This window comes from Sparus aurata, chromosome 24, assembly GCF_900880675.1.
Source record: "Sparus aurata chromosome 24, fSpaAur1.1, whole genome shotgun sequence".
Classification (NCBI taxonomy): Eukaryota; Metazoa; Chordata; class Actinopteri; order Spariformes; family Sparidae; genus Sparus; species Sparus aurata.
Genome location: NC_044210.1, coordinates 3,939,080 through 3,966,522, shown reverse-complemented (window position 1 = coordinate 3,966,522; position 27,443 = coordinate 3,939,080). Strand labels below are relative to the sequence as shown.

Genomic DNA, 27,443 nt, shown 5'->3' with positions numbered 1-27,443 from the left:
ATCGATGTTATGTTTATATGAATTCCAATGTGTATTCCTGCTCCCTGTGGAAAATGAATAAACACAGTTGACAATGAGCGCTAAGGCAGAGGATGCTGCTCCCCTCCTTCAGTCACCATCCCCCGATCCCCGCTACCGCCCCGCACTGAAAAAGAAAGAAATGAAATAAAAACGGAGGAGAGGAGAGCGCGCATCCAAGCTGAGTGGACAACCAGGCAGCCAATCAGCTCCTTGCACATTGGCTCTGTCATCAGGCTTGGATATTGAGGAAGGATCCACTGCTCTGCTGCTGCTGCCTCGGCTCCTCGTTATGTATATGTATATTCGTGAGTCTGTGTGTGTGTGTGTGGAAGCCTGATGAAATGAAATGCCAGGATTGGGCTACCTCCAGGGAGAACCTCTCCATCCTATAATGTGAGGCAGCCAGCAAGCACTGTGGGATCAGGAAGAAGCCGCATCCATCAAGGGACGGGCCAGGCGGACCGGGCGTGATCCAACGGCAGGGGGAGAATTTTTTTTTTTTTTTTTTTAAATAAATTATTCTTCTCTGCTGTGGCGAGAAGGGATTGTCGTCATCCCCCCCATCCATCCTTTTTTTTTTCTCTCTGTGGTGCCCCATCCTTTCCTCCTCCATCCTCCGCCTCCACTCTCATTTCCCCCCCTCATTCTTCTAGAGGCGCTGGTTGGAATATCAAACCTCCATGTATGACAATTTGTACCTACATGGATTTGAAGACTCGGAGGCGGTGAGTGCTCGGATGCGTGTGTGTGTATTTGCTTATGCGCTTTTTTTTTTTTTTTTGTGCTTTTTTTTTTTTTGGTATGTGTTTATTGGCTCAGCTGTACACACACACACACACACACAGGAGGCCTTTGATGGGTTAGCCAACAGTACACAGTAGCGTGATCGTGGGCTCCGCTCGGGTGGAAGGGGGCTGGGTAGGTGGGTGTTGGTGTGTGTATGTGTGTGTGTGTGTGTGTGTGAAGGGTGTAGGCAGATGGCTTCTTACGCGTCACATTCGCGCAGTTCTGTATGTATATGTGTTAGTATGTGCGTGTGATGTGTGCCTCTGTGTGTATTGCTGATATCCGCCTCTTGATCTGTAAAGAGCGGACGTTAGAAAATCACCAGGGCCATTTAGGCGTTCATCACACTCTCATTGGTGGGCCGAGCCGTGATCCAAAGAGCCAGATGGGAAAGATGTTAATTCCCCATTTATCCCCTAAGGCCACACAATCAAATGATACATTCTCAGGTGTCACGTTTCTGTAAAAAGAAAAAAAAAAAAAAAAAAAAAAAAAAAGCATCCGAGCGTTTCTTCGCGTGTTCCATAGGCTCTGCTGACGCTCAGAGAAACATGCATCGTGATGTCATTAAGTGGATTCTGATGTTGATGAGTCACATGCTGAAGCTACTCCATTGGATAATAGCTCGGATGCTACAGTGCAAGCTCACAGCTACTAAACGGATACATGGATGACTTATTAATGCTGGAGTGAGGGACTTTTAGGAATGATGGCCAAAAAAATACAATAACCACTGTGCTGTCAAATGATTTGCATGCCTGTAAGTGGTGTCATACACAGGAATGTGTTGTATTAAGGAGTATTGTAAAAGTACTTATTTTCATTTCAAGTCGGTGGACCTGTGAGCCAGGGCTGGATAATATGTCCTATAAATAATATTGCAATATTTCATGTCGTGATACAAAATAAAGTGCTTCAGTAGCACTTCATAATGCTAGGACCGGACAACAAAAAACAAATATTGTGCACATTCTCCTTGTGTCACCAAAGAGGCTGAAACACATTGATGCAGAGTAACAAGACTACTAGTGGTGTCCTGTGGTGTCTGGCATTGGGACATTGACAGTGGACCCTGTAGGTGCTGTTGGCTTGGGAGTGGGGCCTCCATGGATCGGGCTCGTTCCTGCACATTCCACAGATGCTTATCAGGTTGGGATGTGGGGAAATTAGGGATCGGATCAATGCCTTGGGTACTTTGTGATGTCCCTTGGGTCATTCCCGATAAGTTTTTGTAGTCAGGCAGGGCGCATTATCCTGCTGGGTTGGCACTGCCATCAGAGTGCTGTTGCCAGGAGGTTGTTTTGTGTTCTAAATCTGTATTTGTGTGAGTGTAAGTGGCATCCATATGAATGCCAGGACCCAAGGTTTCCCAGGAGATCATTGCATTGTAACAAAATGAACAGTGTTAATCACTTCATCTGTCAGTGGTTTTAACGTTGGGGCTGATGACATCAATATGACATCACCAGGGGTAATTTTCTTGGACTTCACACAGCGCTCCTCCAGAGCCACAGAAGACATCATACAATTGGTGAAATGGCCCTTTATGAAAACAAGCGAAGAAATCCTGAAAAACCTAGCAGAAATGGGTTTTTTTTTCAGTCAGAGAGATGGATCTGTTACTCCTAGATCTGCTCATTCTTGGAATTCGTACAAATCCAGTTAGCTTCCCAGAGTTAAGAAACCATTTAAGTTTCCCAAACCTGCCACTTTGTGATTGGATGCGCACAGTGAAGATGAGGAGTGTGCTGATGTCAGGCCCTGCTACTGCAGACTTGTAAAAAAAACAAAAAGTGCTTAGCTGTGATGACTAGCTTGATTGATCTTTTTAGGACTAATGGTCTTTCTTAATTGAACCGTCATTAGTGGCTGATTGTTCAGTTTCACACAGCAGAAAGAAGCACTTGGTCTAGCTCTGCCCCAGCAAAAAAAATGTTGCATTACTGGAATTCTCACAGTGAGGCAGAATGAACTGCTGCACATCAGGCATGTGTCAAAGCCCTGAAATAATTAAAATCTCTGACAGTATGTAAGGTTACCTCTCTAGAGTACAAACTGGGATTTCTAGTTGAAACCTGGCTGATTTTTGTTCTGAATGTCTAAGACCTCTTTTTATGTTCTTCTAAACTGTGTGGTAAGAACATTGATGGGTTACAAAACGAAAATGTTTCATTATATTGATAATTTGTTCATTTCTAGCTAACAAAAAGATTCAGGACATCATAATGGGAGCAGTTTTAAATGCAAAGCATTATAAGCTATAAGGCAAACTTGACAGGATGAAAAGAGAAACGGGAGGCTTCACCCATATTATATGTAGTAATGTTTGCCAGCCATTCAGAAGATTGCCGGTTCGCGCCTTGTATGATTCTTATTTTATCATCTATCCTGGAGCCTGACTAAAAGAAACCTCATTCTAATCTCTTTGAACATTTAATTATCGTCTTCAAATAGTCAGTGAAAAAACGCTCACTTTTGAACCAGTTGTGAACGTCTTCAATGTTGACAACAGACATTTTTTAAACGTCTTTTAAACGGAAAAATGCTCATTGGGCTTACTGGGAAAGCTAGGGAGGTAACTGAATGAAGAAGTACCATTTTTTTTTTTCAGTAGTTGCCCGCTGAGTCCTGCTGCTATCAGTGCTTCTGTAATCACACCAAACGAATGAATTGTTTGTGTCATGATTTTTAAAAAAGTAACATCAATTTAGACTATAACTTGCCATCAGTCCACTTAGTTTTTTTCACTGAGTGGCTTGAAAGAAGCTTATCCACTGTTTCTGTTTAGTTAATGTCCAATTATTCATCCTTATACCTTGATATCGTCTATTGAATCTTTCTGCTGAGCATGGAAATCATTTTGAGTCACCTGCCTGTTTCTGTTTGGCGCCACCAAGCTCAAATGGCAGAGGAGGCGGTCAAACTTTGTAATAAAGATTGAGGAACATCAGTTAATTGAAAAAGTGTCAGCCTTTAAAGACATAATCGACTACTTCCATGTAGCAGCATTAAGAGTCAAACTGACTGACCGCCGAGGCTGTTACTGTGAAAATGGCATACTTGTACTACTAGTACTACTAGTACTTTGACATGTCTTTCAATGAGTGGTCAATCATTTTAAAAGCCACCACAGGGTTAGTATAAAAAGTTAACTAGAGGGGTACCTGAATTACTCTATGGAAGCCCACTTCTGCTGAGGAAAGAAGAAAAAAAATAAAAAGCCAAGTTTGAAAATGAATCAGAATTTTTACTAAGCCAGACACAAAGACACAAATGTTTATTTGCTTAATTTATAATTTTGCTTTGTGACCCCATAATTAGACCCAGTAAATCAGAATGTTGACCTACCATAGATTCCACCGATGTGGCAGTGTCAAGTTTCATAAACGCTTGGTAGAAAAATGAAAAATGAAACTCCTGGTTCAAACAAAATCCACCAGCCTTTTTCTGGGAGCAGGGATCAGATCTGTCGCCATGCAGAATTTCCTGGTAGTGTGAAATTGGCTGTGTGGTCATACAAACTGCTGATAGCACATTAATGGAAATTCCACTTTGCCTGAGATGCTCCTGGCAGTCTGCTCTTTCCTACATCATCCATTTCACCTGTTCTACATTCAGAGTGCCAAGCCATCACTCTGGAATTGGCACTCCCAATGCAACATGGTCCCATAATTCTCTTTAAAGTGGACCTCATTTGCTTTCCAATTATACACAGTTTGGCCAACATGTCCGACGTCATCGTATGTCTGTCGAAACCTTAGAGCCTATAGGTGTTTTTTTTCTCTCTCTCAAATTGAACATTTGAGTTCATTTGGGTTATCTGGCCACACCTTTTCTGGCTTGGGGACGATATTGGAACAGTGTCTCACTGTATGGAGAGGTTTCTGAGAGATTCTTGATTGCTGTCTGAAAAGGGTTTCCGACAGTGAATCAACCATATTAGGAGCAGAGTGTTCATCTACGTTAGCTCTGGCTTCATGACACATTTAGAGTACTGTTCCCTATTTCCCGTTTCTATAAATGAAGCTTTGCCTAACTATACTGGCTCGGCAGAGATTTATACAGCGACTGTGGCTGACAGGAAAACCTAGATTATTTTTAACTGCCTTAACAGGGCTGTAGTGCTTGAGGCAGCTTCCTGTCATGAGATGTTTTCCCATTGTTTCAGACTTTTGTTGAGACCAAATTCCTCCAATAGCCACCCCCCCCCAAGATTAATAGACTGTACTTTATATTGACAGATGGTAATGCTAACATTGCCAGTTTGTCTCGCTGCTGTACAGTTCCACTGACCTACTCTGTGTTTTTTTTCTGTTGCAGGGCTCAGCTGATTCATATACTAGCAGACCATCAGACTCAGATGTCTCTCTGGAGGAGGAGCGGGAGGTGCAGGCCCAGGTCCAGAGCCAGAGCCCAAGCCAGAGCCAAGGACCGGGACAGAGCCGCCAGGAGAGGGAGCAGCAGGCCACCATTCAACTGGAGAGAGCCAAGGTAGCCAACCAGTGATGCTGCTTAGCCAAATTCATCTGTGGCTATGTTTATATACAGATGCTATTGGATTGGATTTGAAATAGTTGTACATGGATATTGCCTATAACTCACTGAGTTTGTGTTTCAATCCTCCAGACTAAACCTGTTGCATTTGCTGTAAGGACCAACGTCAGCTATTGTGGTGCACTGGATGAGGATGTTCCGGTGCCAGCCACCGCCATCTCCTTCGACGCTAAGGATTTCCTCCACATAAAAGAGGTACATGTGCACTTTTTGATTAGAGAAAACACCTACTATATACGTCTCTGTGAAAGTTTTTTGATACAAAAATCTGCAAAACATCAACTTACTTCATTTCCATTTTTCTGCTTTTTTTTTGTTCCTCCTATTTTTCCGTCACCGTCCTCAGAAGTTCAACAATGACTGGTGGATCGGACGGTTAGTGAAGGAGGGCTGTGAGATCGGCTTCATCCCCAGCCCTCTGAAGCTAGAGAACATCCGGCTGCAGCAGGAACAGAAGAGGGGACGAGTCCAAGGGTAAGTAACGGAAAAACACAGTCGTCTCACTGTTTGTCTCATTAAGTAAAGCAAACACTGATTGAAAACCAATTTTCGTTCCTGTGAAGGCCCACAAAACTTCACTAATTCCCCTCAATTAACAGCCCGACTCCTTTGCCACTGACTGTTGGGACTTTACCCAACAATCATCATAAATTTAGTTAATTCTAAGTGTTGTGTATGATTTCAAAAGGCTGCAGTTACTAAAGACTATATATCTATGAGAATATTAAATGAGAAAAAAAATATTTGCAACATGTTGTAAGTACAAGCTTTATTTGAAAACATTATATTATAAAAGCATTCTTTGGTTTGCTCCTGGTTAGAAAGGATGAATGCCACATGATTTACCCAGACATCCTGTCCAAACGCCATCCTCCTCATCAGGCATCATGTCAACCGCAATGTCCCTCCAGGAAATAGCTTTGCTGGTTCACTGTAAAAGATCCACAGTAAAAGGAAAATAATAATAATAATAATTGTATTGTTGTTCTTGTTGTTTATATTATAATTAGTATTATTGCTATTATCATCACAATAAAAATGACCGAGACGTCGTCATCTACATTCAGCAAATCCGTACTTGCAGCTAAAGGTGAAGCGTAGCAAGCCTCTTCAGCCTATGAGCACAAAAAGTAAATAAATCAAACAATGTAGAAATGTACTTTAATACAGTAAGAGCATGACGTCTACTTTGTAATCTTGACCTTTTGAACTGTCAACAAGACAGACAGTCACTAAAGTGAACAAATCAAGCATATGTACAGCGTATATCCAACCATATACAGTATGTGACCCTCACACTGCACAGTTACTGTAGTGTTTGGTCCACTAGCACATGAGAACACAAGTGTTTCAATCCCAGCTAAATGACACGGCCCATAGAAGCCACCTCTGCCCAGAGAAAGGTGTGACCTGTGTCAGTCGCTGCCGTATTCTTCATGACGGCTGCTTATTACCACTGCACGTTTAAACTTAGTTCTGCTCAGGCGCTCACGGCTCTCCCCTTCTCCAAGTGACTTTCTCACTAATCCCACAGTTGTTTACACGCTGTTCAAGTCTGCTTTGAACATTAGGCCCGTCCGAGATGAACCGTGCCTCAGCTGGAGGGCAGACGAGTTCATGCAGAAGCAGCAGGGGGCAGAGCCAAAAAAGCTGCCATCGAGTCAAACAGTTTTCCGGCAGCCTTCCGTCTGTGCAGGAAGTCGCCGAAACATCCTCATCCCATTAGATCGAGTCAGATTTCTTAAAATGTCATCATACCCATATATGAGTCTTCTGCTGTTGTTAATTATGACATGGCAGCTTATTAGAGTGCTACACAAGCGATATGTGATACACTGAATCCTCACATCCCATTTACCAGACATTTTTGCGTAGTCAAATAGTTTCACAGGCAGAATTCTGTGTGCAGTTTATAATATGAATGTAAGCTATTTAGTCTCCATAATCCAAAGCGTGTATTATTTTAACAGGAAAGCCTAAACCTTTAAAATCAGACAAATAAGATCAGAATTTCTCAGATTCAGCAAAAATAAGATGGAAACCAATCAGCTGTTAGATGAGGGGACAGCCAGGTGTAGAGCAACTGCAGCGACTGACTTGATCCTGTGAGATTTCTGTTTCAAATGGGTGCATGACATCAGAGCAAATCGAGATCAAGTAAGACACAAATCTAAGTGGCATACATTGTGCTGTTGATCGATTCTGCGCAGGACTGGCTGATCTTGAGCAAGCCTATTTGCAGTTAGCATGGCTTCTCTCTTTAGCTAAATAGCTAAAGATTGTTATTACCCCAACAAGATGTTATTACCCCAACTGGGATTCTGCCCCCTTCATCTCCTCGACACCAAGTGGAGACACAGTTCTGTGCATTGTTGAGGTAGAAATTGTATTACTCACAAATTGCAAATAAAGAATGTAATTCGAAACACTCTGCGTGGTCTAGCACAGACCGCTTCTGGTTTCCCTCATGGGACCTTAGTTTGGATAAAATAAGTATGGAAGTGAACGGAGAGAGACAAATATGTTTTTGATCCTGTTTGAACTATATACAGACAATAGCATAGGTTTGGTTTTGATATGTGTGGGGTCAGAGGACATCACAGATGTGGGATTGCGATTGGGATTCTAGGTGTCCGCTGGCACCAGAAAGACAGAAAGAGAGCGAGAAGCGCAATTACACAAGTCACATCAGCACTGTCACAAGCCTAAACTGGTCAAACTAGTGATCTGTGCATTTGTATTAACATCAAGGCTTGAACAAAAAAAATACTGTACACGTTTATCTAAAAATGTGCCGCTGCAACATCCGACTGATTTTGATAGAGCAAGTTACAAATATAGTTAGTTTAGGGCATGTCTAAATCCACTTTGCTCGTTAAATGGCGGTTAACTTGGGTGCAAAGTGAGGCACAAAGAGGTAGTATTGAGACTCTGGATTGGTCATTGGTGTGGTTTTTTTTCAAAGGTAAAAGTTTGGCAACCCTTATGCTATGCTGCCAACTGTGCAGCAATCTATAAAAGGCATTTCGGCTAGGTAAAACTCTTTTCTATACAAAGGAGATGGTTTACAATTTATATATGGAGCACTACATACAAGATCAATTTCAAATTTCACAATCACCCACAGTTAGGAAATAAATTACCCTGGCAAAATATTATTATATTATCTTTAAAGCCCCTGGTGTGCATTACATTTCCATGAAACAAAAGTATAATTTAACCATTTTTCATTGCATTTTTTATTTTCATCATGCTATTATTTTATGTAGCTATTGCTTTACAGTTTTACCACCAATTTGTCTCTTTATTACCTCAAAGGTATACTATGCAGGATTTGTCTGTCGCTGTTGGTATACACACAATTTGATTAGATACAGTTTGCGTGTGTGTGTGTGTGTGTGTGTGTGTGTGTGTGTGTGTGTGTGTGTGTGTGTGTGCGTGAGACTGAGAGTAGAGGGGAGTGATGGGGACAATAATGTAACCTGGTTACAACATTACATAGAGTTACAGCCTCACGCCCTGTGTGCTGTTATTGGCTGGGGTCCACCACCGTTGCCCAAAGGTTGATGCGTAGAAACATCCCAAACACAGCAAGATAGGCTTGGTAGAATATCAATATTAAACCTTGTGGTGTTAGAATGTACTACGTATCGTGATAGAGCCTGGAGTGTTGTCTTTTTGTGGTTCCAAAGGCTGCATTACACTAAAGAGATGTCACTTTCTGAACTGACCACTTGGTCTAAAAATTGCATTCATAAATATCATGCTCAATTTATGAAATGCTGTTGAGGAGTCTTCAAAATCTCGTATTGTGATATAGCCTAAAAAATGTCAGTGTTATTTTAAAGCCATATCATACAGCCCTACAGCAAAATACTAAGACAATAAGAGAGTACATGTAGAGAGCAAGGTCTCCCAGGTACAGACACTTCTCGTGGGTCATGATTGATGACTTAGAGGGATATTTTTTTCTATAGTCTCGTCTAGTTTCTATTTTTTATAGTCTAGTCTTGTCTGTCTGCCTGACTCGTTCATCATGTACAGTGCCTTGGGAAAGTATTCACCCCCTTGGCATTCTTTCTGTTTTTTTGCCTTATAACCTGGAATTTATATGGAGTGTGCATAACTATTCATTTCAATTTCACAAGGCACTGCAATTCCATGTGAGTTGTGGATGTTTTGACTGCCACCAATTTTGACAGTTTTGAGGAGAAAAGCAAATCCTTGAGCTAAAACTCAGTAATACTAGGAATGACAGTAATATATCTGGCAACCCCTCTAAAAACTATTATTTTAAGAACTGATGAGCCACTGTAGTCTACAGATGGAACACATGTTCTTCACAAGTCTATTCATTAACACTATGGCGGCTCTGTTTTGTTGTCAATAACACTACTAGTGTTTGTCTATACTGCTCCTGAGTGGACCTGGGTGGGACTGATAAAGACAACAGAATTAGTTAATTAGATAAAGTAGATTCTGTCCAGTAACCCCGTGGTAAGCTCTCAAATTTGTAATCTAACTTTGATGTAGACAGTACCAGTTCAACAGTTTCAATAGCTGTAATTGTTCGTACTATCAACCCCCTAGGTTCCTAGTGTGTGACGTCTCTTGAAGGTTCTGTCAGCCAGAGTTTTTTTTTTTATTACAGTAGCTGATTTGCACTTCCTCTTGCCTTAAAGCAGAGTTTAATACTAATCTTACTAGACTGGAGTTCTTCAGTGCTTCACTTATTAACTTGGCTTCTGTGGCTTTTTGTCACCAAGCCTTGCACAACAAAAGAGACATTGGAACCGATTCGGACGACAGGACTACATTTTCACTGTAACTGAAAAATAGTAGAAAGAAAAGGCCAGAAAATCTTAAATTCTGGAAAAAAACCTTCTTGTTATTATTTTGCTTTCTTCAGTTTTCTTTGAGTATAAAATAACATCATGAAACAATCGACAGTATATACAGCCAGTATGGCTCGAGAAAACAACCTTATCAGTTCATAGTAAAACAAGAAATGTTTTAGACATTACCAATACACTTATAGTATTTGTTACAAGTGCTGTATGTATTCAAAGTGTTAGGAGAAATTGGTTCTGTTAATGAAGTTAATACTGTTTGCTACTGTCCTTGCTAACAGTTTTGTTGAGAGCTCAGCTGTTGCCATCAGTTGACAGTTGCTGCAAAAGGAGCAAATTTTACATCATCCCAATGAAAATCTCACGGTTGCTTTTGACTCCTGGATTATGGTCTTCTGTAACTGTGAATGATCATCTGAAAGTTTGGGATTTCCAACTTGTGTATGGAACTCAGCAGTTGCTGCTCAGCCCAGGTGTCAGTCACAAAACACATGTGGAGGACACACATTATCACACAGATTAACAGTCCTTAAGAACTGGGCAACTGGAATCAAAAGGCTGAAGCAAATATTCCACTTGCATGGGGAACATTTGTTGTTATTTAGCCCCAAACAGCAAAAATAACCTGCTGCACATGAGCCGTAAGCTAGTGAGCAATGGCAGGCACCAAGGGTATGCATGTGTATGTTAGTTTCGGCCTCTGATTGAATACAGCACGCACCAGAGACTCCAGGTCTTTTGTAATCGCGCTCCAGTTCTTTTTTAGCAAATTGTGCAAACAAATAAATACCCTACAGTGGAGGTCAGCAATTCTCTAACTCTTTGCAGCAGACAGGTTTAAGTGAGAGTGAAGATAAACCCATTTTTAAATCTAAAAAGTTATTAAAAACAAACTCTCCTTCCGCCAATGAATGGCTTTGGATCAGAGCAGAATCTGATGTGACCCCGGTCGCATATTCCTACAGAGCTCTCCGGCTCTGCCCCTGTGTCTGGTCAGTCCTCCTCACATAACACTCTGGACCCTGTGTCACATGCAATGTTTTTGCTCAAGGTGATATATTTTCACCTATTTGCATAATGTGATTTGCATTGCCTGGCTTTGTGTGTATACGCATCGTGTGAAATAGAACCACCATAGCAGAGGTAATGCAGCCTAGCTGGTAAGGCAGATGGTTCCTAATACTTTGTGTACAAAAATTCAAAATCAGAAGAATCGCTGTGACACACTCCTGTGACATATACAATAAACTGTCATAGCAACCCTTTCTCTGAATTAGGGAATCAGTGTTCAATTTAAAATATGTAGTTATAATCACAGGTAAATGTATTTGTGCATCAGTGTGGGGCAAGGAAAATAACTGAAACAAATGGGCTGAAACAACAGTCACAGGCTGTACAACAGACTGTAAGGTTATTTTAAGACAATTTTTGTTTCTCATACATGGCCGTTAAAATAAACAGAAGATATAAATTGTCTGAACAACAGCTTGAAATGAAGCATGGTGTAGTTTTACTCTAACAGCAGCAGTGGTGCATAAATTGCTTTTGACATTTTTGCGATGAGGAAACATTTAACATTAGCATATCAGTACTAACAGAAAGACATTCCAGTTGTTGATAAGTCTAAAATATTATGCTCTACTGTGGACAAAATGTAAACATGCTTAATATACAAGTGCACTGGCGCCTGTGTTCCTTATAGTTGTGAACAGATTGCTGGCTGTACTTTCCCCTTTAAACACACAGACCCCTTCAACTCGCTGTGTGGACAACTGGGTGTCTGCAGGGAGGGCTGCCTCTCTATACACACCGAGCTTGAATGTGACTTTTCAGCAGCGTTTGCTACCAAGCCGGCAATGAAGAGTATAGCCTGAGGTCAGGAGGGACTGAAACCACTGAAAAGGGCGGTGTGTTTACTTGGGAAACTACAGGTCACAATCCTCCGTGTAAACACCACTAAGCACCAGAGAAGAAGCTGGAAAGTGCAATGCTACTAAGCAGAACAATCAAAGCCATGTGGTCCATGTCACTGTGACGTGCAGTTATATGTCAGGGGAGATGCACATCAGGCTATGGTGCAGAAGTATAAATCAATCTTATGAATGTAATGAGCTTATAAAGTAGGACTGTCAATACCATTTGTTAATTTGGATGATTTCATTACAGAAAAGAGAATGCGTTAAAAAAATAATGCATATTAATCATGCTCTATGACGCCCCTTGACCCGACGTCACTGAACACGTTCACACAAACTTGACGTCTACTTGTGTATTAAGGAGTTTATTCATGGGCAAACTGTACATTTACAACTTCACAGCTAAACTTTCCATCTGCTCACTCTCAACTCACTCAACATAAACTGCCCTATTCTTTAAAGGAGAAATGCATCTCTTGAAACATCTGGGGCTATCCCCAGCTTCTACTGTAGTCCATTCCATTTCAGCAACAGCTTAATTAAAAAAAATAAAAAATGAACACAAAATTAAGATTTTTGTCAAAAGTGATGATACATTGTCAGGACAGATCCTAAAAATATCACACACACTTCAAAAAATGCCCAGAGGGAACTGTCTACAGGAGCAATCTATACAGCACAGAGTTTTTACATTTGAAATGCTTACAGTATATATTGGTATGTGACAATAATTTTGATTAATTCATTATAAAGCTTGTAATTAATTAATTGTTTTAATCGCTCGACAGCTCCAATGTAAAGTGTATAGCATGATTTACTTTCTTTGCGATTTGTTTCTTGCAATGAACGTCATGCAAATTGATTTATTGACGTAAGCGATGGCGACACGTTGCCTCGGCCCTAGACTTTATAATTACAGACAGAAGGTCTTCATGTACCTGTGAGTGTAACTGAAAATCTTTACTTATATGGCCATCGAGTGCTGACATCAGAGGACTTGCTGCTTTCTCTACCCTGTGTTGATAACCATGCTATTTGTGACGCCAAATGGAAGCTCTAATCACCCACCAAAATAGTAATTGCAATGAATCAGATGTGAACATTTCCACGCATGTTTTGCACCTTTCCTCTTTCCACTGAATCGTCACTTTAAAAGTCTTCGCAATTTAATGTACAATTTGATATTTATTTTACTTTTCTGTCATTTTCCGCATTAATACCTTGATGTGTCTCTGTCTTTTTTTATCCCCTCTTGTCTTTTCCAGTAAGTCTGGAGGGAACTCTTCTTCCAGTGTAGAGGATGAGGTATCAGCCTCTATCCGACCCCTCATATCCTCGGCAGGTGAGAACATCAGACAGGGGGAGAGGGCCAATAATAGCCAGCTGCCAACTTAGAGCCAAGCCTCCAGAATCTCAACATAGAGAGAATAAGCCTCTAAAGCCTTCCCATGTCTCTGTATAGAGCATAAGTTCACTGCGTAGAGTTGTTGGTACATTATCCCATGATCCTCCTCTTCCTCCAGTTGAGGACTGCAGGCGCTCTGAGACTGGGGCTTACCACAGTGTGAACCCAACGACAAGACAATGAACCCCCCTGAACTGCACTCATGTGACTTTGTGAATATAACCATAGGACAATAGAAATACTTTCTATCTGTTCATAATGCCGGTTATCCTTGATAGGTTTCATTTGCTAAGAATTCTGCTGTAAGAAGCATGTTTGAATGTCTCTGAGATATTCTGGCGATGCCTCCCGTCGCAGCAGCTTCTGACGATGCTGTCACTGTTTTCTCTCCCCCCCCCCTCCCCTACAGGAAAGCAGAAACAGAAAGTGGTAAGTTGGTGACGGTAAAACCCACTCATTCACAATACACTATAGACTCGTGTTACTACCATCATAAAACAGGACAGGAACTACAGGATGAATCCTCATATCACATCCCAGGGCACATGATACTTCAGCCCTATTGAAGTATACAGTGCCAAATCATCACCATGTCTGTGATGCCAAAGTGCCATTGTGGCAAGTGTGATAACTGCATCTTCTTTTACACACTTAGTACTTTTGAGAAGGCTTTGGGGAAAGAAGTAGGTATTTTGTAATGTAATGTGAACAGAGGGTAAAGCAAGTCTGGCTTAGTCCACAGGAAGAACCAATCTGCCTACCACAAACATGCCAGTTACTGAGATTTGGTAGGCACATTTTCATTGGACAAAGTCAGGCTAGCTGCTTCCCCCAATTTCCTGTCTCAGTGCAAAGTTGAGTTAACCGACTGCTTACTGTAGCTTAGGTAGTTTCAGTATCATCACATCCTACAACTCTTTGGCCAAAAAGCATAGGAGTGGCTGTGCCAAAATATGAAACTATTCTTTTTAAATGCTCTACAAGAGTGTGTGCTGGGCAGAAACAGTGACATACTAACATCATGTCTGCTGTCTTTGGGCCAAGTGAGACAAAACTGTGTGTCCTGAGGATGATGTTAGAAGTCCTTGGAGCCAGATAAAATCAATATAGATGCGTCCTTTTAAAGTATGACTGTTCGTGACAGTAAAGATTCCTTTAGCCTCTATGGAAGAAAACAAAGCAAATTAAAGAATCCTACACTTAACACTAAATGTTTAACATGAAATACCGTTCAATTTACAGCATAGAAATGCTTTACTTCAAAAACATCTATGTGAATTTATCTGGTGTTGATTCAGATTTCCAGGTAAAGAATCCAAGTCCTTAATCACAACTAGAGTGGCACTCATTAGAGGGAATACCTCTGCCAAGGCCCAACAGTCCCTTAACTCAATCAAGCCTCAATATCTCAATAACTTAGTATTGAACTTGATAGCCCTGCCTCACTCATTTTGAACCATCCACAGCAGTGTACTCACTTATTGATACTAGTGACCTAGATACGCCAGATTTTTTTCATCAGGATCCATTTATTATTCCATGAGAAATGTATGAAAATGTTGAAAAACTCCCCATCTAAGAAGGTAAATCCTGGATCTGTTCTTTTATCTGCATCCGCACCAACAGCCAATAGGGTATATTCTTGACCGAGAGCCATTCTCCGTATACGTTTTGTGGAAATCTATTCAGTAGTTTGTGTGTAAGCCTGCTGACCAACCAACCAGCAAATGGACACGGCCATAATCACTTGGCAAATAATCCAGTTGCTTTATAAGTTATTCATTTTTGGATCTAAAAGTTAAAGTAAGTTAAAGTCTGTAAATCAATCGAGTTTACATGAATATGTACAGTATTACCACTTTGGCATGGTACAGTGTCATGGTGTTACTTTTTATTGTGATGCTTGGTCTGGTATTGTGTTTGACTGGTTAGACTGTAGTTTTTTTCAGTGTATTTTTCAGTGTCATCATATCCATCCATCCATGTAGCAAATGAGAATTTATTAGTTGGTCAAGATGAAATAACGTGTTCATTTAGATGTGCTGGAAATGACAACAAAAGCTTTGAAGGAAGTATCTTGTCAAAGCATGTATTAAATCTTGATTGATTCAGTTGAAAGTATAGGTACAATATGTTTATGTGATTCATTATCAGAAAACTATAACAAACCTCAGTCAAAATATTTTGCAGGAAATAATGACATCAATACATCATTTTTTCTCATGTTGCTTTCATTACATTTTGACAAGTGACAGCATCATTTGCTACATGCCTTGCCACGGCAAGACACCATTTAACGCATCTGATTGTAATTCAAGGTCAGCTGAGTCAGCAGTCCTTTGCAGTTGTCTACTGTAAGTGTGTAGTTAGTGATGAGTCTGCTGCCACTAATGAAACGTGTTCATGTCAACAGACGGAGCACATCCCCCCATATGACGTGGTTCCCTCCATGAGGCCTGTAGTGCTGGTGGGACCGTCGCTCAAGGGTTATGAGGTGAGCTTTTGGTTGGAAAGAAAATCAAAAACATGCTTTTACTTTTGAGACTTTTTAAGGGTTACTTTCACAACCATTTCTAAGTGTGTTCTGTACAAGGAATAACAAAATATTAAAAAAAGACATTCTATGGTTGTCATGATGTACACAGATGATGAGGGGAAGGCAAGAGCTTTTAATCCTCATTGGAGAAGGTGTAGATAAACTGTAAAGACACGTTAGATTTGGATTTTTAAAAGTAGGAGACAATTAAGATGTGGATGTTAAAGTTTGGAGGTTGACTTAGGACCCAAAGCGGACACCAAGGCAGGGGAAAAAGGGAATTTAATGAATTCCTCAGGAGATGAGGTAGCTGCTGGTGGTTCAGGCGGGAGGCAAGGCTGGTGGTGCAGCTGGGGCTCGCTGTACTCGGTGGTGGAGGCTGGGGGTCTGGCACTGAGAGTGAACAAGCAGAAACAGTCTGGCATTGAGTGGAGAGAAGACCAGTGTTCTTAAGCTGTTTTTAAAAGTTATTTGTTTTTTAGTTACAAACAGCCAATCACAGCACATGTAATGTCATAACTCAAAGAATAAAGAATTTTTATTGATTGACATTCAAAAGAAATCCACACGTTATTGCCCCTAATCAGTACCTTAATTTGCATTTGACAACAATATGATAATTAAGAGCTCTTTAATTGGATTGGCCCATGCTAGAAGCAGACGGGCCTAGGCAGAGCCACCTTACTAAGCATCTGATTCATATATTCTGCGGTTGGTCACATGATAAATATTTTGGTTGATGACCTAACATCCATCTTGCGTACTCAGATAAGGCTTTGTATGTCATTGTATTTTTTAGTAGCAGAAGAAGAAATGCTGTCCGTCTTATTCTGCTGTATAATGCCTAATGGGTGGAGGCTTAACCATAAATTCAAAAACATAACAATTTCTTTACTTCCTCAGGTGACAGACATGATGCAGAAAGCACTGTTCGACTTCCTCAAGCACAGATTTGATGGCAGGTAAGACAAATGTGACAATTAATTATTGTGCCCTGAAATAACCATGATTTGTCATTGGGAAAATGATGCAACTCACTGCTGCATTTTAGCTTATTTAAATGACCTCCACCGCTCCTGAGGAAACAAGAAATATTACAGGTCACAGTATCCTCTTTGAATAAAGCCAAGTTGCAATTGGTGGGGTTTTGAAATCAGTGTGGCCTCAAAAAGAATGTGCTGAAATTGTTGTTTTAAATAGCAAATTTTTAGAAAAGAATAAGAAACTGTTATTGTATTTGGCCAACCACAAGGAGATCCTCAAGGCTAGAGGCCTACTTGGTATCATGCATCCTGAGCGTGGTGAAGTATTTTGTTCATATAATGGACGTAATACATTGTTTCTGCCTGAATATGGTTCATGTTTAAAAATGTTTATTATTTCTCATCATGCTGCAGGATATCTATCACACGAGTGACGGCAGACATATCGCTAGCCAAGAGGTCTGTTCTCAACAATCCCAGTAAGAGGGCCATCATAGAAAGATCCAACACTCGTTCCAGCTTAGGTAAGAATGGAACTACTTTTATATATTGTCGGTTTTGCTGGAGCTCATTCAACCAACTGTCCTAATTTTTAGAATCTAATTAAATGAAAGTTTAAAAAGGCCTGTATAAAGCCCTAAAATTAGCATGCAATTGGCTAGTCACACATCCACGTAGCAACAGGTGTATATGTGGCCCTGTATATGCCACTATGAAAACCCATTAAATCATTATTTTTCCAGCAAGTTTACACTTGGTAATGGTCCTGGTCCTCTATCTATCTATCTATCTATCTATCTATCTATCTATCTATCTATCTATCTATCTATCTATCTATCTATCTATCTATCTGAAAATGAATGCTTTTATTTTGTGTGTTGTGTCTTTTCTCATCAGCCGAGGTGCAAAGTGAGATTGAGAGGATCTTTGAGTTGGCCCGCTCCTTGCAGCTGGTGGTGCTGGATGCTGACACCATAAACCACCCAGCCCAGCTCCTCAAGACCTCCCTGGCCCCCATTATTGTTCACGTTAAAGTCTCCTCGCCAAAGGTACTGAATGCTGGGGGGGGCACTGCAAAAGTTAAGTTTAATTCTCTGTGACAGGCTCAGTAGGAGGTTTGCCAGGAACAAAAAAACAAAACAAAACAGCAACTGTTTTAAATGTTTTTATGGGTTCTACATTTTTATTTAGTGTGTGAAAGGGAGCAGTCGGTCTATTCATAATGTCAATCCTGGACAAAACAAAACAGAGCGTAAGAAAATGAAGTGTGTGATATAATCCCCACAGCTACTCTCCCATGCAGTCATTCAGATGGTGAAGAAAAACAACAAGAACACGTAGACATGTTAAAGGTAACTGTTTCTATGTAAGGTTAATGTTATTAACCTTCTGCTGGTGTAGCAGCTGAGCACAAGCACAATGGATGTACCCTACAAAAACAGCATGAAATGCTGTACTTAAAAACCACATGCAAGGCTTTTTAATCTAGTGTGTGAAGTCTAGTGGAGGCTCTTGCACCAAGTGATCTTCACAGTGGCACCTTTGCATGGAAGATTAGGTCTGCTTCAGTTCCTCTCTCCACACTGGGAATACAGCAATGATTAGAATAGTAGTTAGGATGTGGCGTGTGAATGATCTCACCCTCCAGATGCTACAGGAGATCAGCAGAGATGTGTCTTCAAAATGGTGCACTTTGTCATATTCTGGTCACATTTGTTTTTACACCGCACCCTCCTCGCATGCAAAATGCTCGCTTTGCTACAGCTGTCCAGGAAAAACTCCCACGATGCCGTAGGACATGAGCTCAGTGTTTTTTAGTGATAGCTAAAACCCTGATTATGACATGTAAGAGCAGTCTGCAGCAAAACGCATGTTTTCCTTAATGTGCAAACTGGAACTTGTATATATTTATGGTGACAAACCTATGACTAGCACTATTCAATCTGTGCACACACACTTACATCCTCAGTTCTATGTGTAACCACTTCTCATTGTGAACTAGAATCCTTTGTTCTGGTGCCAGGTGACCAAAGACAAGTTCACCCAAGGCTGGATACTTTTGCGTCACTGTAACTGGAGCATAATGTACTTTCCTCTCCTGTCCAGGTTCTGCAGAGGCTAGTCAAGTCCAGAGGGAAGTCCCAGAGCAAACACCTGAATGTGCAGCTTGTAGCAGCTGACAAACTGGCCCAGTGTCCTCCAGTGAGTGGCCTTCTTAACATAATGGCTATTTAATCATAACCATGATGTGAAACTATTTACTGGCTTAGATTTTGGATGTTGTGCTGTCTGTTTCCTGGATTTAAAGGCTACATTACAGAAGAGTGATGTAATTTTCTGAACCAGACGGTTCTACTTGTTCTAATACTTGGTTTTACCCACTTACCCACCTACTATTAGGGAATATCAATGTCAAGGTACCTACTCAAATATCTTTTGATATTTGGTTTGTCGCCCAGTCTTAGCATTTATGAAGGGCGTTTGAAGAGATTTCAAAATATCAACATTAATGATGTCTTATGATATATCCTTAAAACACTGCAATATTATTTCAAGGCCATATCACCCACAGACACTTCACATACAATGCCAGTTGTGTTTCATCTCATTTTCATCATGAGCTTCATACCTACTATCCTCTCTCTGATTGTCTGCTGCTTACAGGAAATGTTTGACATCATACTGGACGAGAACCAACTGGAAGACGCCTGCGAGCATCTCGCTGAATACCTCGAGGCCTACTGGAAAGCAACCCATACCTCTATGGCAACGCCCCTAAACCCTCTGCTGGGACGCAACCTGGGTCCTACCAACCTCACCCCCTACCCCACCACCATCTCTGGACTGCAGGTACACATCCACAAGCCCCCTTATGGAAAGGATTAAATCAGTGTGGGTAGTTATTGAGGAAATGATATGATAATAAGAAAGAAACCCAGGAAGCACTTTAATCTGCAGCCTGGTTCACTGTCCTCGGCAGGATATGTTTTTCTTATTTAGGATCTGTCAAACCTCCGAACTCTACAGTTTATTTGATTGAATTCGTTAGACTTAAAGCAGTTCAACACCATGTTTGAATCCTTGAGTTCCTGTTGCTTGCTATTAAGTGATGGAGAAAACATTCAAGTGAGCAGTCGTATCCGTAAGGACGCAGGGTGGGAATCAGGGTGTAACTCACAAAATTATACAATTCACAGTTCCCTGCCCACCTTAACAATGGCATCAGACACAGACAGTCATCTAAGGATGCATAACGGTATCTGTCTGAAGAACTAAATACCCATCAAAAGGCAAAATGTAGAAAACTACGTGTTTTAATGACATGTGGTTTCAGTTTCACAGAATTTGACACTAGCTGAAGTGGGTCCAGACTCTTGACTCGAAAGATTTTTATTTATTTTTTTTTTATCTTTTTTTTTTTTATTATTAAACATATCACAAACATACAATGGCTCGTAGAGGAAGGAACATAGCAATATAATGTTGACTCGAAAGATAACCGCTGTCCGCCATTATCCATCTGTTAGTTTCTTCTACACCACAAGTTTGTTCACTTTATTTCTATCTGGACGCCATCACTCAGAGTCACGAAGTAGTGAGACAAACTGGCAGGGGAATCTGCTGGAACTGGCAAGAAAGCTATCAGTTTAAAGTCATTGATAATGTGTGAATGCCTTCTAGTGGACAGAACGACAACAACACATCTCGATAGTGGCATTGGCAATACATAACCCTGTACATAAGAGATAGACTGTACATAAGAAGTACAAATACAAATATTTATAACTGCCTAAATTTGAACATAAAAAAATTGAATATAATTTAAATATAAAAAATATGAAGGGATGACAATTTAATGGGATATTAAAGGAAGATTGACAGCACTGTTATACAGTGCATCACCATGTACCTCAAGTACCTAGTCCAGCACTTTGATATATGTTGTGTTTAGTAAAGTTCAGCGTTGTTGTCGTTCAAGTTTTTTCTTTTTTTTTTTTTACTTGAGTGTTAAGAGTGCAATAAATAGAATCCCATGAGAGAAACATGATCTCAAGTCTTTAGGAGAATCACACTTTTAGTTCCCTGTTTTTCTGGTACATTTGTTATGATGAACGGGACAGAAAAAACCCAGAAAGGCAGACTCGCCCATTGGCAATGTAAAAAGGTTAACCAGTTAACTGGTGACCATTAGTGTGTTTACTCGTGTTCAAAAATCTCACGCATTCATTGTATACATATACAGGGGCATACATGTGTTTCCAAAAATTCCCAAACTATTCCATTAGAATATATTTTTCTTCTTCCAGCTCAATCCCAATGTAAGACATCCCAAAATTAATTCCTACATTCAGTCAAGCTGCGATAAGCAGTCTGTGTTAGCCAATTTAGAAATGCTGTACACTGAAGAATAACCAAACCTGGAGGTTTGACTAAAGTATCTCTACCCTGGAAGTTCAATAAAATACGTCATATAGGCGGGGAGCGGTAAGACACACAAGATAGTACAATCAGGTTTTCTCCAAATGAGGAACACTGCAAAAATTCCAACATTTTCTATCCCAGTCAGACCTCATAAAAGTAATACGTGCTTTTATTTCATCCCGTCTGGGCAACTCTCTGTGTTCTGGGTTTTGCTCTCTGCTGCCACACTTTTATACAGATTCTAAGATATATGATCACAGTACTCCAGTCAGTGCTTCATTGGCTTACCAATACAGAGTTGACTTCAAACCTTTACTAGTTACTTTCAAAGCTCTACATGGCCTTGCTCCTGCCTACATCATAGAGTTACTTGACATTGCCCTACTTTTAAATCTTGCCTAAAATTTACTTTCATAGAGGGATGTAGAGGAAGGGTGGCTGGTGACGAGACTGGTCGCCTGTGATCTGCTTTCAGTTGCAATACCAGGTTTTCAACCGTCAATGTGCAGTCACTATAAATATTTATAACACATCAAGTAGACTTCAATGCACTAAATATCAAGATATGGACCTGAATCAATCAACTAGACAAATTTTGTCTAGGCAAATAAAATTAGGTTTGTGATGTCTGGACCAAAAAATCCAATCTGATCACTTGTAAATAACACAGCGGATACTCTACATCTTTCCTTAACTGTGTCCTTGGTATTTCCATATGATTAGCAGAGCCAAAGAATGCGACAAAGCAACCACACAGGAGACCATTCTACCCCGAACGAACGACGCAACCTGATGACATCAGACGAAAATTACCACAACGAGCGGGCACACAAGGGACGCAACCGCATGTCCTCTGCCTCACAACACAGCCGAGAGCAGCAGGACCCCTACCAGGACTACCAGGACCCCTATCAGGATGCATACAAGCCACATCGCAATCGCAGTTCACCAGGCAGCTACAGCCATGACTCCCGACACCGGCTCTGAGCCCACTTGTGTCATCACCAGGGCCAGGATTTTTCCCAGTTTCCACCCACAAAGAACGCTGCAACAGATCCAAAACAGTCCCAAATTGTACTTTTTTCTTTTGGTTCACGTTGATTTGTTGATTGGTTTCGTTGAACTGGTTGTTTTGTTCTTTAAAAGTCCAACAAAATTGTGTTCAGGTTTTTTGTTTTTCAATCGAGCTGCCAGGGCAAACCCCTGCCAACTAACAACCCAAGGATCAAGAGATTCAGGATGCCAACATTAACTAATGCTGTAGAATAAATTCCTTACATTTATGTTTGTGGGATCTTTGGGATTGTACTAACACAACGCTCAGCAGATGTGCAGCGCAGACAGTGCTTGTTGCCTGTGTCAGCAGGCTCATTATGGATAATGGTCAGATGGTGATGGTGTATGGGCTTCTAAGTGCCTGGGACATTGCACCAGGTCAGAAGGAAATCCACTGACTGTTGAAGGCGGCTGACCCGTACCCTGGGCCATGTATAAATCCTCTCACCATTTAGCTTATTGCATGCTGGTAGATGATCAACCTCCGCATCCACATCATTGATATTTTGTACTGAGGATTCAGGATTTTCCAGTGATGAGGTGTAGATAGAGAGGTCCAATTTTCTAAATCACCTAATTGTGTGGATAGGTGGTGGGTTTGTGTGTGTGTGCAGATGATATACGGCTGCTAGTTTCAAAAAAGTGGTGCTTCACATTCCCAAAATATTTTGCCATTTGAAAGTCACTTTCAGCAAGGCCAGCTTTTCTGTAGCATAGCTTTAGGATTTAATTTTGGTGCAGACCCTCACCATCATAAGCGGAGCAGGTTCTGATGATGCTGGGATCAGATCCCAGTTAAACTATAGGAAAAGGCAATACTGCTTCTGTTCTGAACAGCTAGCACTTAGAGTTAGAGAAGGCAATAGACCGTAGAGTGAAATACAATAGCAAAATACTACATGAGGTGCCATTTGATGTTCATGAGATATGGGCCAATGTAAAAAAAATGCTGGGAAATACTTTCAAGCTGTTTGGGATGTTCTGTCTGATATTTTTTACCCTGCCAGCCTGAAGAATAGGACCGGAATGAGTTGTTTCAATTTAATAGATCTAAAAGAGCATCTGCTACTGAAGCTACTGGTTGTTTGGCTTTTATAAGCATTGCAATGGACATTGTAAAAAGTTAAAACAAAAGTACAGATGTTGGTTAAGTCTTACAATTAGTTCGTGGCCATCAAATGTCCTTCCTGTGGTCCAATGCAGTTAAAGGATTCAAAATGTGTCAAAAATGCAGAAACAGTCGCATCATGTTCATTCTCTGTGTAGCTGGCATGTTGTCCTGACTGCAGAGCATGATTCCTCTAAACACAAGACTCTTCTGTAATCCAGTTGTTTATAGAAGCTTAGGGCAACTTTCTTTCTAAAGGAAAAAAAAAAAAGACGAGCAAAGATAAAGGTGACCTAAATTACAGATGAATGATGAGTCTGAATCCCGGAGAATTGCAACTTGGTATACTAAAATGCCTCACAGGAAACATAAAGTATCAGTTTCAGTCATTCTGAATGTTTTAAAGAACTGCTTCACTGACAAAATGTGATAAAAGGTTCAGATAACATAAACGTACCTAACCCACATGTTACATACTTTATGGAAACAGTTGCTGTGGTCAATTTATTGTTTTTAAGACTTGGTATGATCCTAATATACTGTACATATCTTATTTTTTAAAGATATCAAGTTCTCTTGTGATTATGACTTCATCTCATCTCCAGATGACAAACACTTCTGCCCAGTCAATTTTAAGACTGAAAAAAACACAAATTTAATTTAATTTATGTATTTATTAGGATAGGTATCATTAAATTGAAGAGAACAGAGTTAGTAATTATGAAAAACACAAAAAACACAAGTTGTTATCTGTACAGTTTGTCATGTTGAGATAATGAACTGATACCAATTTTTGGCTGCTTTAGGCTTCCGTAGATTTGACAGAAAGATCTTAGTGTGTCATTTGTTTCATGTGTTCCCTGGCAGTGTGTCTTTGATTAGTGAGAGGTGAGAAGGACAATGTACTGTGTCACGATGAGCAACCTTATCCTCAGCTCAGAAAGCTTGTTAATTAATAGTATTAATAATTCATAATTAACTTATTAATTGCTAATCATTAGAGTCCAGAGATCCTTTCCAATGCCATGAAATGTTCAAATGTTAATAATAATGTTGTAGATAAAACATACATAAATGAATCAACTTATGAGACTCAAAATTAAATGAATTGAGAGATATTATTGAAAGTGGACAATTAGATTATATTTAGTCAATAAAGAATTCTCTAATCTATAAAATGCACAAGCTAAGAAATAAGATAATATATATAATGTTTTGTTGTCCCGCCATATTCTGAAATACGCACCAAAAGCACACTGCCTTGGATATCTACCTATTAATGAACAGAAATCACAATGAAACAAATGGTTGCTTTCATGATTTGCCGAATGATATCAGATATGTACAGTATAAAAGACTGCATTCGTCAGAAGAACTTACTTTGGCATGTTAAGACAAATGTTAAAGCTGCTTTTATCATTTAGAACCTCTTATCTGACTGAAGTTATGTACAGTAATCACTGCTGCAGCACCCCGTTAGCTCGGTGCTATACAAATGAATGAACATCAAACAGAATGCTTAGAAAATAAATCTGGCTCTAAAGAGGATCAGTTCCCTCAAATACAATGTGTGTTTTTTGGGGGTTTTTTTTTGGTCTGTAAATCTATACAGTGTTACTATCTGGAGATTTAAGATTTCTAATAACACATTCCTCTAAAACTTCAAAATATACGTTGGGAGATGCTGCTTTTAGGGGTATTTTTTATTTTTTGATTCAAACTTATTTTAATGTTTTATCATAAATTATTAGAAACTCACTCACAGTATTGTATGTTAAAAAAACAGCTGTATCTGGTTTTGAGGACAAGCTCAACTACTGTGTCTGTGTCTATGTTTTGTTGGACCACAGCTAACTTTGAGAGTTTCATTGCTGAACAGTGCATTGCAAAGTGTGCTACTCTGTGCAGGATGTGGTCAGAACATTCAGGAACCAGTAGATGGCAGTGCCGGTGGGATTGTTAACATAGGTATGGTTATTCTTCAGATCAATCCTATCACTGGACAAGAACATTGGAATTGGACAATTCTGCAAAACTGATTTTAGATTTTTTGAAATGACTGCTTTGATGAATGTGAAAGGCAAAGGTTGATTCGAATGCACGATTCTCATCATCTTGTTGCATCTCAGTGTTGCGCATACGCAATTTGCCCAATATCACTGCGCATGGCTACTTTTTCATCAGTTAAAACAGGCAGTAAAATAAATCTTATATATACCTTTTTATTCATAACGTTCTTTAAAAAAAATCAGATGACAAGATAAAAAAAATAACCTGCATCTTTTCAATACCAGTATCTGTGTGAGCCACCTCAGTACATACCATCACCAACACAACACATGTCTGTGGTGCATGACATGTGGCCTGTAGTCTACAAAGATATTGTCTTCAAATAGCTCTCAGACAGGGAGCTTCTCAAATGTGGCACACAACTCCCTCCTAGTTGAATGCGATTCCTAAATGTGTAGTTGATTAATTAGGCTCTTTGTATTGTTTATGGCTGCAGATGTTAGCCTCACATGAAATGACCTGAACTAACATGGTTAGTTAGTGTTGTGAGGCAGAAGTTACACTATGTGTGCATCTTGTCCCGTTTGTGCTTACCACTAAATTCACAAAATCCAAAATGTGCCCACATGTTAGCTTCCAAAATACTGGGTACTTTTTTTAATATATTTCACTCACTACAGATATCCGTCTCTCTGACGTATATTCCAACATAAGCCAGGTTAGCATTATGTTCAGCCACAATTAAATATCGCATCGCAACATAACTTTACAGCCTTATTGTCCAGCTGGGGCCAGAAAATCAACAGTCAGTGCAGGCTGCAAACTCCAGATTATGCTCTGTCTTTGCTCTACCATCGTGATGCATCTAAGAATCGCGTAATTTTCACCTCTAGTGGTCGCCAGGCAACCAGCAGACTTCAGGAAGTTATTACAGTAAAAGTAGTCTGGCACGTAATCCCCCTTAAAACTGCTATTTTATTTGTTGTTTAGGGATCAAAATAATGGAGATATAAAGGTTTGATGTAGCTATCCTGGTCGGTGGATTTTGTTACCTTTGTACAGAGCCAGGCTAACTGTTTTCCCGACTTAATGCTAAGCTAAGCTAACCAGCAGCAGGCTTTAGCCATATATCGTACTTCCAAAAATAAAGAAAGATTGTCGTTAAGATTTTTTTAAAAAGGAAAGCCTTGTTTGTAGGACTGTAATATAAAACTACAAGAAATCTGCTCTACCATATGAAAATCGGAGGTGTACCACCAACTACCATCTACCACCCCGACCACAACACCCTGACATTAGACTACATATAGGACATATGTATAGGACATATGTGTATATATATATATATATATATATATATATATATATATATATATATATATATATATATATATATATATATATATATATATACGCATATTCATAAATGTCTTTAAAGGACCTGCTTGGAAATTAAAATAAGACTTTAAAAAGAGAGGTGGTCACCTCTGTACTACTGACCACATGTTTGGGGTACTTTCTCTTGAAGATCACCCTGTAATGATCTGGATGAAAGGGGGGAAAATATTTAGAAAAACTTGTATAGCACAAAAGAATAAGCAAAAAACTTTGGTGGGTTTTGAGCAACAGTTCCTACAATGTGAATCTAATTTTAGGGCACAGTCGATATCTTTGCCCATATTCCCCGTCTCGTTGTTGTGCTCTGGGTATTAATGGATTGAAACATCAAGAAAAAAAAAAGCTAATGAAAAAAAGCAAAAAGGTTTGTGCATAACGCTGCTGTTTTACACTAATCC

General features: G+C 40.0%; 1 protein-coding gene across 6 annotated transcripts in view; it reads left to right on the top strand.

The window, feature by feature from the left end:
- LOC115576865 (voltage-dependent L-type calcium channel subunit beta-4-like) overlaps positions 1–26,303 on the top strand; it is a 38,963-nt gene extending 12,660 nt beyond the window's left edge. For 2 of the 6 annotated variants that reach the window (XM_030409468.1, XM_030409464.1), the window contains exons 3-14: positions 5,128–5,298; positions 5,434–5,556; positions 5,708–5,835; positions 13,393–13,469; positions 13,942–13,961; positions 15,946–16,026; positions 16,972–17,030; positions 17,466–17,575; positions 17,949–18,100; positions 19,158–19,253; positions 19,716–19,901; positions 22,197–26,303. In XM_030409468.1, the coding sequence (XP_030265328.1) occupies positions 5,128–5,298; positions 5,434–5,556; positions 5,708–5,835; positions 13,393–13,469; positions 13,942–13,961; positions 15,946–16,026; positions 16,972–17,030; positions 17,466–17,575; positions 17,949–18,100; positions 19,158–19,253; positions 19,716–19,901; positions 22,197–22,460 (1,467 nt within the window). In that variant the 3' untranslated portion in view covers positions 22,461–26,303. Of the gene's footprint in view, positions 1–226; positions 747–5,127; positions 5,299–5,433; positions 5,557–5,707; positions 5,836–13,392; positions 13,470–13,941; positions 13,962–15,945; positions 16,027–16,971; positions 17,031–17,465; positions 17,576–17,948; positions 18,101–19,157; positions 19,254–19,715; positions 19,902–22,196 lie in introns of those variants that run through there. The other 4 variants (XM_030409467.1, XM_030409466.1, XM_030409463.1 and 1 more) reach the window with 4 other exon arrangements.
- The last annotated feature ends 1,140 nt before the right edge of the window (positions 26,304–27,443 follow it).